General features: G+C 60.6%; 1 protein-coding gene across 1 annotated transcript; it reads left to right on the top strand.

Moving 5' to 3' along the window:
* The first annotated feature begins 3,653 nt into the window (after positions 1-3,653).
* On the top strand, positions 3,654-11,087 carry MYLK2 (myosin light chain kinase 2). The gene is made up of 11 exons (XM_033519175.1): positions 3,654-5,403; positions 5,525-5,835; positions 6,680-6,785; positions 7,019-7,112; positions 7,224-7,333; positions 7,516-7,657; positions 7,846-7,916; positions 8,134-8,262; positions 8,574-8,726; positions 9,096-9,228; positions 9,580-11,087. The coding sequence occupies exons 1-11, from the start codon at positions 3,704-3,706 to the stop codon at positions 9,658-9,660; spliced, it is 3,030 nt and encodes a 1,009-aa protein (XP_033375066.1). The 5' UTR covers positions 3,654-3,703; the 3' UTR covers positions 9,661-11,087.
* Positions 11,088-12,462: the final 1,375 nt, after the last annotated feature.

Below are 12,462 nucleotides of genomic sequence, written 5' to 3'. Positions count from 1 at the left end.
TGTTTCAGCATGGCTGGGATTCAGGTGGGGATGTTGTTCTGCCTGCCCTGCCGCTCAATTTAGCTGGGGTGTAGGGTTTCCCGGGAATGGGCCGGCTTTGGCCCCGCAGAGCCTCCCTTCCCAGGGAAAACGTAAAGGTTAAAGTGTGCTGCCGCAGTTGTGACAACGGCGTCGCCAGGGAACAGCGTGCTTGAGGCACTGCCAGATAGCCCCAGGACAGGCTGTTTCCCAGCTGCAGCCAGTGTAGGCTCTGGCTTAAGTTCCTGAATGGGAAGGGAGAAAAAAAACCCCAAACCCAGGCTGAGAAGCCTGGATGGTGGCTGGTTTGCAGAGCCCCAGAGCACTGTGATGCTCCTTGGGCATCTGGTTTTGGACCAAGGCATCTGAAATCCTGGGGTGCAACAGATATAGCCCTTCAATTCTACAATTCCTTCTTCCCAAAGGTCTGACTTCAGCTTATTTCTCTCTGCCCACAAATTAATTTTATCTGTGATAATGCCAAAGCACGGTCACCCATTGGCTTTGGAGATCCATGGCTCCCCAGGGCTTTGCTTCCTCATCTTGTCCCCGGGGTTTGTTCACAGACTGACCTTGCTCCCAGGGAGCGTGGAAGATTGCAGGCATCCCTGGAAGGCTGGCTGGTGTCCAGGTGCTTGCTCCTGCTCTCCTTGGAGAATTTTATCCCAGTGTCCACCACACCAAGAGCTCCAAGGGGGCTGTGGGGCATGACTCTGGCTCAGGGGCTCCTGCTTCATGCCTGTGCATGGTTGTGCTCCTTCCACCTGGAGTTTGCCAGGAGGGTGCAGAGCCCAAGGGTGGCGGAGTGGTGGCAGTATGTGCCTGAAGTGACACTGGTGGCCTCAAGGTGCCTGGCAGCTGAGGAGCCAGGCTGGAGGAGGAGAGAGGCAATTCCAAACTGTATGTTGGCGATGACAGTCGATGGGCAGAGTCCCCGCTGGCCAGGCACAGCATCTGGCCAGTTATTCCTGACTGTGGCCCTACAGAGGCCAAGGTGGGGGACTCCCACTCATCACGGTAGTGGTGGCTGTGTCAGGACTGGGCAGCATGTGTGTCATTGTCACCAAGAACTGTGGCTGCTGGTGATGCTCCAACCTCTGCTTGTACACAACTGCATCAGCACATCAGTGAGCTGGAGCTGTGTGCCTGCTCCTGCATTATCCCTGCTGGTCCTCATCACATTCCAGGTCCTGCTGGATCTCAGGAAAGGAGCTGGCCTTGCTGAAGCCATAAATCCCAGCGGTGAAGGATGGAGTGGGAGAGCTCCACACCTGCTTAGGCTGTGTCCCACTGAGCAAGTGTTGCTCTTGCACTGAGGTGTTGATGTGGGTGCCTCAGGCCAGGGTAGGGACAGGTGGGACAGCAGCACATCAAGGACAGAGGACCAGCTGTGCTCCCATCCTGGCTTGTATCGATTTCAATGCCACATGTGAATCACTGGCAAAGTCTGACCCCAGGCCATGGGCTCAGCTCACTGGGAGCTGGGATTTGTCAGTGTGGAGCAGCAGCACTTCCTGAGCAGTGTTGGTCCTCCTGAGAGGTGCTGCAGGCAAAGTGAGCCCTGCTCTTGAGGGGCTGCTGCTGCTGCTTGTTGGTGGCATTGACTCAGCTCCATTGTGGATGGCACTGGCCAGCCTCCCCACCTCCTTTGCTGCTGTAGACTCCAGCTGTGCCACAGGTAAGGTTTAAACTAAGGAGAAAGGAAATCAAGGTTTATGCAGATGGTTTGGTGTTTGGCAGGACCTAAGTTTTCTATGGCTGTGGAGTGGGGAGCTGGGAGGTGGGACCAGGCTGGCAGCTGTCAGGGGCTGAGACTGGAGGAGCCCAGAGTAACCTCAGGCACCTGGCCTGGGGAGAGTCCCACTCCTCCAGCAAATGCCAGGATTCCCCACGCAGTGCCTGAGGTGTGTCCTGGGGTGCAGCACCCCAGAATGAGCTGACAATGCCTGTGCAGCACCCATACCCACAGCCCAACCCCCTTGGAGCTTCCAGCTCCTCTCTTTTTTTCCCTGATTCCCAAAACACTTGATTTTGCAGAAAATAAGTCTTTCAACTTGTTCCTAAGGAAGGTTGTAGCTGCTGGCCAGTGCCCAGTTCCCAGCTTCTGTCACTTTCATCAAGGCCCAGTGGCAGTGTCCAGAGGTGCCACATCATACCCACAGAGCACAGGGTCCTTTGGAGTCGCTCTCCCAAAGGGCCAGTGCCAGTGGGCAGAGCTCAGCAGCACAGGGACCAGCACCATCACCGGCTGCTCCTGGCTACCACCCCCATGGGCTGGCCAGTGGCCACCTCGTGTCACCTGTGGGCACCTTGGAGGGCCTTAGCAACCTGGACCCTGTCCAGCTCACCCAGGCCACCCCGATGGGATGGTTTTGGGGTGCCACTGTGTCCAGTGCCAGCCCTCCCTGTGGTGCTGTGCCGGTGCAGGAGGCAAGTCCGTCCCTGTCCCCTGCCCCTTGTGTGCGTGTCCCCAGCCCACGGGGGACAGGCGAGAGTGGCGTGTCCTTTGAACGGGCTCCAGCAGTAACAGGTGCTGGGAAAGGCGAAGTGGGCCGGCTCCCGCTGCTGTAAAGGATCCTCCTCTGCCTGCACTAATCCGGCTCCGTTACACCCGGGATAGAAGAGGCTGCTCCCTCCGGCGCTGCCACAGTGCGGATGCTGCCTCCCTGACCACCCACTGCACCAGCACCCAGGTAACGGCACCGAGGGGGTCCCTGTGGCTTCTGACTTGGGCCATGGAGGTGGGGGGTCCTGTGGATAGCGGAGCCCCCAGCCTTGGGAAGAACACCTCCATCCCCGTGGGCTTCCTGTGCTGAGCTGTGGGATGTGGGAACGCTCTCCCAGGGACTGCTCTGCTACACCTCCCGGTCCAGTAGACCAGCAAACAACTTCGCTGTTACAGGGGTGGTCGCTGCTGGGTTTATTCTGGGGCTGGGCTGTCCTGGGCTCTGGATGGCTGCACAGGGGGGTGTTTTGGGACACGAGGAAAAAAGACTGGGCACAGGAAGGAGTGGAGCCCAGGGCAGAATGGGGATTTGAGGATCAGGTGCTGGGCACCAATAGGTCCCCTTGGCAGAGCTGGTTACCCCTGGGCAGGGGGACAAGCAGTGCTGGCAGCCGCTGGGTGCAGGGGTCTGTGTGGCCCCTGAGCAGACAGGGTATCCCTGCATGGCTGGATCTCCTCTCTGGTTCAGGGGGAGCAACGGTGGGGCCGTGCCGGGAATGCTCACCTCTCCTGATCGCCACTGCCAGCCGGGGGCCAGAGCCGCTGGCTGCTGCCCTGCCACGGTGGGATGTGGCCTTAAATTGTCACCCTGGCCGCGCCGCGCTGGCTGTTTGCACGTCGGAGGCCCCAGGCACCCGGTGACAGGTGCCGGGGTCAGGCCATCGATCAGTCACCGTGGGGCAGATATCGGGGCACAATGGGACGGTGCCGGGACTGGTGGCCACGTGGGGTCCCTGGCCCGGTGCCACCAGCCCGGGAGCTGCCGGTTGGGCGGCGGGGGCACAGTTCCCTGCTGGATGGCAGCAGCTCAGCCCTACAGGAGCAGAGCCACTGCCCGAGTCCTGCCGTCCCCTCTGTAGGACGTCGGGTCCGGCGAGTCCTCAGCTGCTGCTTTCTCTCCCGCAGGAGCCCCGCCGAACCGGCAGCACCGCAGGGCAGCCGCCTCCCGTGGAGTGTCCCATGGAGCGGGCTGGAGGCGCGGCTGGTGCCGACATTGGGGGCACGGGGACCCCCCAGGCCCAGGGCAGCGCAGCCCCTGCAGCTCCCCAGGCTGCCCAGCCCGAAACAGCGACAGCGGCTGCCGCCACCGTGGCACCGGATGAAGGCACAGATGAGCCTGGAGGAGAGAAGACAGAGACAGAGCAGGAGACAGCTCTGGCTGCTCCAGAGCCCCAGGATGGACGGGAAGCAGTTCCAGGAGAGGCTGTGCAGCATGATGGAGGACAGGCAGCATCTGATGAAGGGCAGGCAGGCACCACCGGAGAGAAGGTGCAGGCTGCCACCGAGGCCCAGGGTGTTGGGAAAGATGGGAAAGACAAGTCTGAGAAGAAGAAAGCTCCAGCTACAGGAGAGCTCAAAGGAGGAAAGGCTTCAGCTGCTGCAAAGGCTAAGGATGGAGGGAAGGATGAGACCATGGAGAGGAAGGGCCTGCCTGTAATTGAGGCACAGGATGGAGAAAAGGATAAGCCCAAGAAGGAGGAAGCACCTGGTGGGTCGGGGGCTGAGAGTGGTGGAAAAGCAGAGTCCACTGAGGAGAAGGTTCTGGCTGCAGCAAACTCTGAAGGAGGGAAGGCAAAACCTATGGAGGAGACAGCTTTGGCTGCAGCTCAGGCTCAGGATGGAGGCAAAGAAGAGCCGGCAAAGGAGAAAATCACAGTGGTTGCAAAACAGGAGGTCCCAGCCACTGCTAAAGCTCCAGATGAAGGGAAGCAAGATGCAAAGGGACAGCAAGCCCCAGCTGCTACCAAGCCAGCAAAGGAGAAAACCACAGCTGCAGCAAAGGAGAAGGCCCCAAATGCTGCAAAGGAAAAGGCCCCGAATGCTGCAAAGGAAAAGGCCCCAAATGCTGCAAAGGAAAAGGCCCCGAATGCTGCAAAGGAGAAGGGCCTGAATGCTGCAAAGGAAAAGACCCCAGATGCTGCAAAGGAGAAAACCACAGCTGCAGCAAAGGAAAAGGCCCCGAATGCTGCAAAGGAAAAGGCCCCGAATGCTGCAAAGGAGAAGGCCCCGGATGCTGCAAAGGCTCAGAGTGGGGAGAATGAAGTGGTAAAGGCAGAAAAAGCCCCAGAAGTTAAAAAGGCTCTGGACGGAGGCAAAGAGGAGCCCGTGAAGGAGAAGGCTGCAGCTTCAGTGAAGGAGAAAACCACAGCTTCAGTGAAGGAGAAAGCCATAACTCCTGCAAAGGAGAAAGCCCCAGATGCTGCTAAGGCTCAGGATATAGAGAAGGCAGAAGCAAAGGCAGAGAAAACACCAGCTGAAAAAATGGCTCAGGATGGAGACAAAATAGAGCCTGCAAAGGAGAAGTCCCCAGCAGCTGTGAAGGTGCAGGATGGAGGGAAGAAAACTGCAAAGGTGGAAAAATCCACGGTTGCATCAAAGGCTGGGAATGAAGGGAAAGATCCTAAAAAGGAGAAGGTCCCAGCTACTGCAAAGGCTCAGGATGGAGGAAAGAAAGCTGCAGAGGTGGAGCCTCCCACACCTGGAGCAGAGGCTGGGGATGGGGCTGTGGAGCCCTCAGAGGCAGCAGCCATGGCTGTTGTGAAGGCTAAGGGTGAAGGGGAGGAAGTGTCCAAGGGGACAGAGGGACAGGCACCAACGATCCCCGAGCCCCTGCGCCCGGCTCTGCTGCAGAGCCTGAGCTGCCCAGCTGCCTGCCACAGGTACCCACACCCTCCTGGGATGGGGGGATCCCCCTTGCTGCTCCAGGGAGCCCTGGGTCTCTGGGTGCTGGGCTCGGGAGCTGCTGGCTGGGCTCTGCTCACCTCCCACTCCTGCTTCCAGGGAGGAGCAGCCCTGGGCAGAGGTGGCAGAGATGGAGACAATAGAAGAGGAGACCACGATGGTGGAGCCAAAAGAGGGTCTGACAGAGCTTGGCTCTGGCCCACCAGCCCTGGAGAACCTGCAGCCCCTGGAACCTGCCAGCACCCCTCAGGAGAGGACATTGCCCAGTGCCACAGGGCGGCCCCCAGATCCTGCTGGGATGGTGGAGCAACCTGGACCTGGGGTGCAACCATCTTTAACAGAGGCAAAGCCACCCCCCAGCCCCTACCTCACCCCTGATTTTGGGAAGGAAGACCCTTTTGAGATATTGGGTAAGGCCATGAGGTACCTGCCTTTTCCTTGTGCCCTGGACACTGGAGTGACAGCCTGGGAACCCCATGGCCCTGCCTGCTGCCCTCTGTACTGCCAGCTCCTGTCCTTGGCTTGTCACCTGCCTCATGGCCTCCGAGCTCCCCTTTCACTGTAAACAGGGCTAAATATGTTGGGTCCCTTCCTGGCCTGCCCTGGCCTCACTGACTGTGAGGAAGAGGAGCCTGGCTGGCTGGTGGCAGGGAACAGCATGTCCTCATATCCTGCACCATTCTTCTTGTGGGGATGGCAGGGCTTTGGGGCAGTGGGTGCTTGTGGGGATCCCTGTGAGGCTGGGTCCTGCTCTCACCTAGGAAAGGGTGGCTCAGGAGGGTGTGCATGGGGTGCCCTGTGAGTGGGATCTGTCCTGGGAGGGTGAGCAGGAGGTGGTGGCATGGAGTGGGGTTGGCTTGGAGAGGGTGACAGACAACAACATGGCCTGAAAAGGGTAAATGGTAAATGTGGGTTGGTGGGGGTGGCTATTGTGAAGTAAGGTGGGTGCCATGCATTGGGATGGGTGCCATGGAGCAGGGTGGGTGCCGTGGAGCAGGGTGGGTGCCGTGGAGCAGGGCTGGTGCTGTGCACAAGGGCAATGCTGTGGGCAATAGTGAGGGACCCTTCATGGGTTGCTGCATCATCCAGTGCAGCCTGAGCCAGGAACATCTGGCTCACAGCCCAGCACTCAGTACCTGGCCACATCCTGCACCCACAGGCTTGGCTGGGTGCCTGTCTTCACTCAGGGTACCCAGAAGTGGGGTCCCCTGGACAGCAGATTCCCTTCTCACCTTGTTCTTTGTCTGTGGGCAGATGATGTCCCTCCACCGCCAGCGCCCTTCGCTCATCGCACTGTCACCCTGCGCTCCGCCAGTGTCAGCTCTCAGTTCAGCCTCAGCTCCAAGGACATCCTGGGGGGGTAAGGAGCGGCCCCAGCGCTTCTCCTGGCACTGTCCCAAGCTGCTCTCCAGCCTTGAGCAGTGGCCTTGAGTCGGTGGGACTCCTCTGGTCATGATGGCTGGGTGCCTCAGGCAGGATGGGTGCCTTGGGCAGTGCAGAGCAGCACCACAGTGCAGTGTCAGGGTCCCCAGCAGCCTGGGTGGCTGATGGTGTGGGCACTTCTCCCTCTCTCCCTTCCTCCTTCCTCCACAGGGGCAAGTTTGGTGAAGTTCACACATGCACAGAGAAGGAGACGGGGCTCAAGCTGGCAGCCAAAGTGATCCGGAAGCAGGGAGCAAAGGACAAGGTCTGAACGATGCCGGGCAGTGTTACACTCTGTGTGCCCCTGGTGTGGGGACACAGCCTGTCCCAGTGGCACAGCCAGGGCTGACACCCCACACTGGGGCTCCTTCTGCAGGAGATGGTGCTGCTGGAGATCGATGTGATGAACCAGCTGAACCACCACAATCTCATCCAGCTCTATGATGCCATCGAAACACCCCGGGAGATCATCCTCTTCATGGAATTGTGAGTGCCTGTGCCTACCCTGGGGCTGTGCAGCCCCAAAATGCCACATCCCACTCTGGCTCTGACCAGCACCTCCATGGTGGATCTGGGCCAGAGTCCTCAGGAGGGAAAAGAGCTCTACAGGAGGATGGCTTGGGGCAGGGAGTCCCCCCAAAGTGACCCCATGGTCCATCCCCATGCAGTGTGGAGGGTGGTGAGCTCTTTGAGCGGATCATCGATGACGACTACCACCTGACAGAGGTGGACTGCATGGTGTTTGTCCGGCAGATCTGCGAGGGCATCCGCTTCATGCACCACATGCACGTCCTCCACCTCGACCTCAAGGTGCGGGGCTAGGGGCTGACAATGGCAGGGCCAAGGGTGACAGCAGGACACTGGCTAGCTGTGGGAGGGATGCCTGTGGGTCAGCATTGCTCTGGTGCGGGTCAGCTGCAGGACCCATGGGCTGCTGGATTGGTGCAGTGGGGATGTCCTCTCTTGGTGGTGGGACAATGGTCACCCTGTCCCTACAGCCCGAGAACATCCTCTGTGTCAGTGCCACCGGGCACATGGTGAAGATCATCGACTTTGGGCTGGCTCGAAGGTGAGGTTTTTTTTCAGCTCTGTCCCTCCTCCCTGTTCCCCTTCTGTCCTTCATCTCTGTGTGCCTTTGGGTACCAGGAGCCCCAGAACATGCTCTAGGCCATTACTTTGGCCACGGTGCTCTCTGACTATCTGGGGAGGGCAGCTGAGAGAGAGGCAGTGGTTTGGGGGTTCAGCCTGTCCCCCTTCTGCTGACTTGCACTCCTCCTCGGCTGCAGGTACAATCCCAATGAGAAGCTGAAAGTGAACTTTGGCACCCCTGAATTCCTCTCCCCTGAGGTGGTCAACTACGAGCAGGTCTCCTACTCCACGGACATGTGGAGCATGGGCGTCATCACCTACATGCTGTACGTCAGGGCTGGGTGGGGGCTGCCAGTGCCATGCTGGGGAGCTGTGGTGTGCTGGGGCACAGCTCCCCTGGGTGCAGAGTTGTCCCCAGGAACCTGGCTGCTTGGTGGCAGGTTGGGGGGGTCCTGGATGGGGAGGTGGCTGTGTGGGGCTGGGGGGCAGGAAAAGACTCATCCCGGTGGCAGTCAGGAGAACAGGACGGTGGCAGTACATCTCTGGAACATCCCTGGCCAGACTGGCTCTGTTCCAGGGGGTCTGGGAGGTGCTGAAGCCTGAGAACACCTGACTCCTCACCTCCCTGCACCCCCAGGCTCAGCGGCCTCTCCCCCTTCTTGGGTGACGATGATACTGAGACACTCAACAACGTCCTGGCTGCCAACTGGTACTTCGACGAGGAGACCTTTGAGAGTGTCTCCAATGAGGCCAAGGACTTCGTCTCCAACCTCATCATCAAGGATAAGAGGTGTGAGGCTGGCAGTGGCCACAGGGTTCTGGGATGGGCATCCCCAGAGCTGGCCTGGTCATCAAATGCTGCCTCTTCACCAGGGCCAGCAGCATCCCCTGGGTCCAGCACTAAATTAACCCCATAGGGCTCTGTCCCGCTCTGATTGTCCCCAACAGAGCCCTGTATCCCTGCAGGGACACCTGTCTCAAGCAGGATGTGCTGGATCCCTCAGAGTCCTGCTCAGCTCCACCAGTCCCTGGGCACATCCTTCCATCTGTTTCTTCCCTGCAGGGTTATGGGGTTTGGGGGCTCTGGAGTGGCTGGAGGAGGGCATGGTTGGGGATGAGAGGCTTGAGCAGGGTTGACATGGGCTCGTCTTTCTCCCAGTGCCCGGATGAGTGCTGACCAGTGCCTGCAGCATCCCTGGCTCAATAACCTGGCAGAAAAGGCCAAACGCTCCAACCGGCGGCTCAAGTCCCAAGTGCTGCTCAAGAAATATGTCATGAGGCGGCGCTGGAAGGTGCGGGGTCTAGCAGCTTGTCCAGAAGGGCATGAGGGTCAGCAGCTTCTGAGGGGCCTGGGAGGGGGCTGCTGGACTCTGCCTGTCCTGGTGGGTAGCATCTGGAGCATGGAGAATGGCTCCCTCTCGCTGTGCTGCTGGGACACGGGGCTGGGGACCCTTGAGCGTGGGTGCCCCTGAGGTAACACCTGCACCAAGAATAGGTCCCTTTGTGGTGGTTATTCCTGAGCCGATCCCAAGAGCAGCTTTTAGGGGCAGGAGTAGTGTCAGGCCCCAGAGCGGGGTCTGGCTCAACCTTCAGTGCCACAGCCCATGCCAGAGGATGAGAATCTTTCCTGTTCCCTTTCACAGAAAAATTTCATCGGGGTGTGTGCTGCCAACCGCTTCAGGAAGATCACCAGCTCGGGGTCCCTGACAGCGCTGGGCATCTGAGCTGGGCTCCCAGGGGAGCCGAGGCCAGAAAGGAACCACTTGAGAGGGACCCCCCACCAGTCTGGAGCAGCTCTGTGGAGCTGGTCCCACTGCGCTGAGGACCACATCACCGCTGGGGGTGCTCGCAGTGGCCTTGAGGCTCCTGAGGCTCCAGCCCTCCTCACTCCCACCGAGCCGATACTCCTGTCGGGATCTCCTCAGACTGTGAAGCTGCTCCGGAGTGAAGGTTTCTGATCTCATCTCTGGCCCTGGCCTGTCTGCGTGATGCCCGACCTGCAGCATCTCTGCTCTGCTCACGCTTCCTTCTCGTGCCCTCAGAGGAGGAAGGCCATTCCGGTGTGATCCCGCCGCCTCGGCCACCTGGTGCTTGCTGCTTTTGGACTCAAAATGTGCCCTCTCTGCCTGTAAATGCCGCCTCCACTGCCGCTGGCCCCTGCACTCACTGCCTGACCTCCCTTCCCAGCTCTGTGGCTCGGCGATGATGCTGGAGGGCACCGCGGACCCTCACCCCGATGCTTTGGCACCGGAGCCGGGGCTCAAGCACCTCCTCCCGGCCAGCGGGGCGTGTGGGAGCGGAGCTGGCCCCGAGCTGCTGCTCGCACAGGAAGGGAGGAAGCAGCAAGCACGCTTCCAGCGGCGTCCCCAGCTGGGAGCCAACGAGGAAAGAAGGAGGCTTTGTGTTCCTCCTGCCCTCCCTGCCCTTCGGTTTTGCCAGCGGGGGAAAAACACAACCTCTGCTTCACCCGTCCCCGGCAGATCGCGATGAGCGAGGCGGGCTAATGCAGAGCAGCTGGCCCGTGCTCCCCGCTCCGGCCGGCACCGCTCACCCGACCACCAACACACCGGAACTGCTCCCCCGCCCCGTGCGGGGGCTCCGCGGGACCTGCTGGGGCTGCAGAGCTGCTGCTCCAGCTCCCGCGCCTTGTCCCGATCCCCGTCCTCTCTGCCTGAACCCCTTGGGCCTCCCCGCTGCTGCCAGAGGATGGGCATCCCCTGGGATTTGCAGCATCCAGCCTTGCCCACTGCAGGAGGGGATGGGAGGTTGGCAGAGGTCCCCCAGCTTTGGCTTTTACCATGGTTGAGTTCCCCCAAGCCAAGGCTACGTGTTCGCTCTGGAGCTGCCTCTGCCCTCTGTGCCTGCTGGAAAAACATTGGGGAGAGACACAGGGAAACATTACCCCTCACCCCTACACTGGCTGCAGCAGGGGAAGGGGCTTCAGGCTTGTCCCCTCTGGGCAGGAGCCATGGCCCCATAATGGAACCCGCCACAGCGCTCGCCTTCTTGTAAATAAATGTACAGGTCTGCCCACAGCCCACACCTGCCAGTCCAGGGAAGGTCCTGCTCCCACCTGTGGGGCCTGACAGTCGCAGGATGAGTGAGATGAGGATGGGAAGCAGAATCTCATCTCTGTGTTAGAGGGAATGGGTCCAGGGTGTGCTGTGGACAGGGACCACCTGGTACGTCCTGGGCAGGGCTGTGCAGGCATAGTGCCAAGGGTTTCTGGTCTACACACCCAACAGCTCTGAGCACCCCAGGGGAGTGGGGGAAGGGAAAGTGACTGGATGGATCAGCTGTCAGTCAGACAGACGTGTCCTCACATCTTCAGCATATGCCCATATCGGGTGGGATGTCCAGGCAAGGGCTGGTGGGTACTGCTGCCTCTTTGCCCAGGGGAGCTGTGGCTGGCCCTGAAGTGGTTAAGGCTGCCAGAGCCCGGGCTCCGGCTCCTGCCGCAGGCGTCCCTCCCAGCCGCTTCCTGCCGGCAGCCTTTGACCGGTTCCTGTCGGTGACCACCCCGCAGGCCTGGACGCCAGCGCAGCCCCATCTGGTTTGAGTTACGCTCCACGGCGGTGACGTCTCCTTCCTGTCTGGCCCCAGGAGCCGCGCATCGCCCCGGTCCCGGCTCTGGCCTCGGACGGCCACGGGGGCTGCAGGGCCCTGCTGTGGGGTGGCTGCGGGGCTTCCAGGTGGACCATCAGCCCCGGACATTCCTGACACCCTGAGCTGCTGTAGGGGATCAGTTCCTGAACACAGCCCTGTGTGTGCATGTCTGTGGCAGAGAGATGCACAGACACCAGCCATTCCGGGGTGGGGCACCCCTACCCCACAGCCCAGCTTGGTTTCTCCATCTCTCTCCTTCTTATCCTGGGACCCTACAGAGACACACACTGGGGCTGGATGAGTGAGGCCACAGGGCTGACACCCATGGAAGCAGCCGTGATCCCATCCTGTATTCCCACTGACACGAGCCCCTGAAGCTGTATTGGAGTGGACTGGTCCCACTGGGGTCGAATGCTCCTGGACCATCACAGGCCATGACAGCCAGGTCCATCCCTTATGTGTGGGGTCCTCATCTCCCCCACAGATGCATGATGCAGTCGGGATGTGCACACGTGTATCCTCAGCATCCATCCCGAGCCTGGAGCAGCACACATTCCCCGTGCACCTTGTTCCTGTGGCACCCACCCTGCCTGCAGAAACAAGGATCCCCGCAGGCGGTGCAGGGAGGGAAGGGGAGCGGGCAGACCTCCGGCACCGGCACCTGGCAGCACCGCCCGCAGTGGCAGCAGGTTCACCCCGGGACCGCGTGCAGCAAGTTCTGGCCACGGCACGGCCCAGGATGGGAGCGGGCGAGCGGGCGGGGATCAGGCCACCCACAGCGAGCGGGGAGTGAGCCAGGGAGGAGGCAGAGCTGGGAGAACAGCGGGTCCAAGACCGGCAGTCGGGGTGAGGGTGGGAAAGGGGAGCACTGTGAGAGCGCATGGCTCTGATTGGCACTCTCGGGCAGTGCGGGCTGTGCA

Source organism: Parus major, chromosome 20 (assembly GCF_001522545.3).
Source record: "Parus major isolate Abel chromosome 20, Parus_major1.1, whole genome shotgun sequence".
NCBI classification, from domain to species: domain Eukaryota; kingdom Metazoa; phylum Chordata; class Aves; order Passeriformes; family Paridae; genus Parus; species Parus major.
The sequence above is the reverse complement of the archived record's forward strand: the minus strand, read 5'-3'. Positions and strand labels throughout refer to the sequence as shown.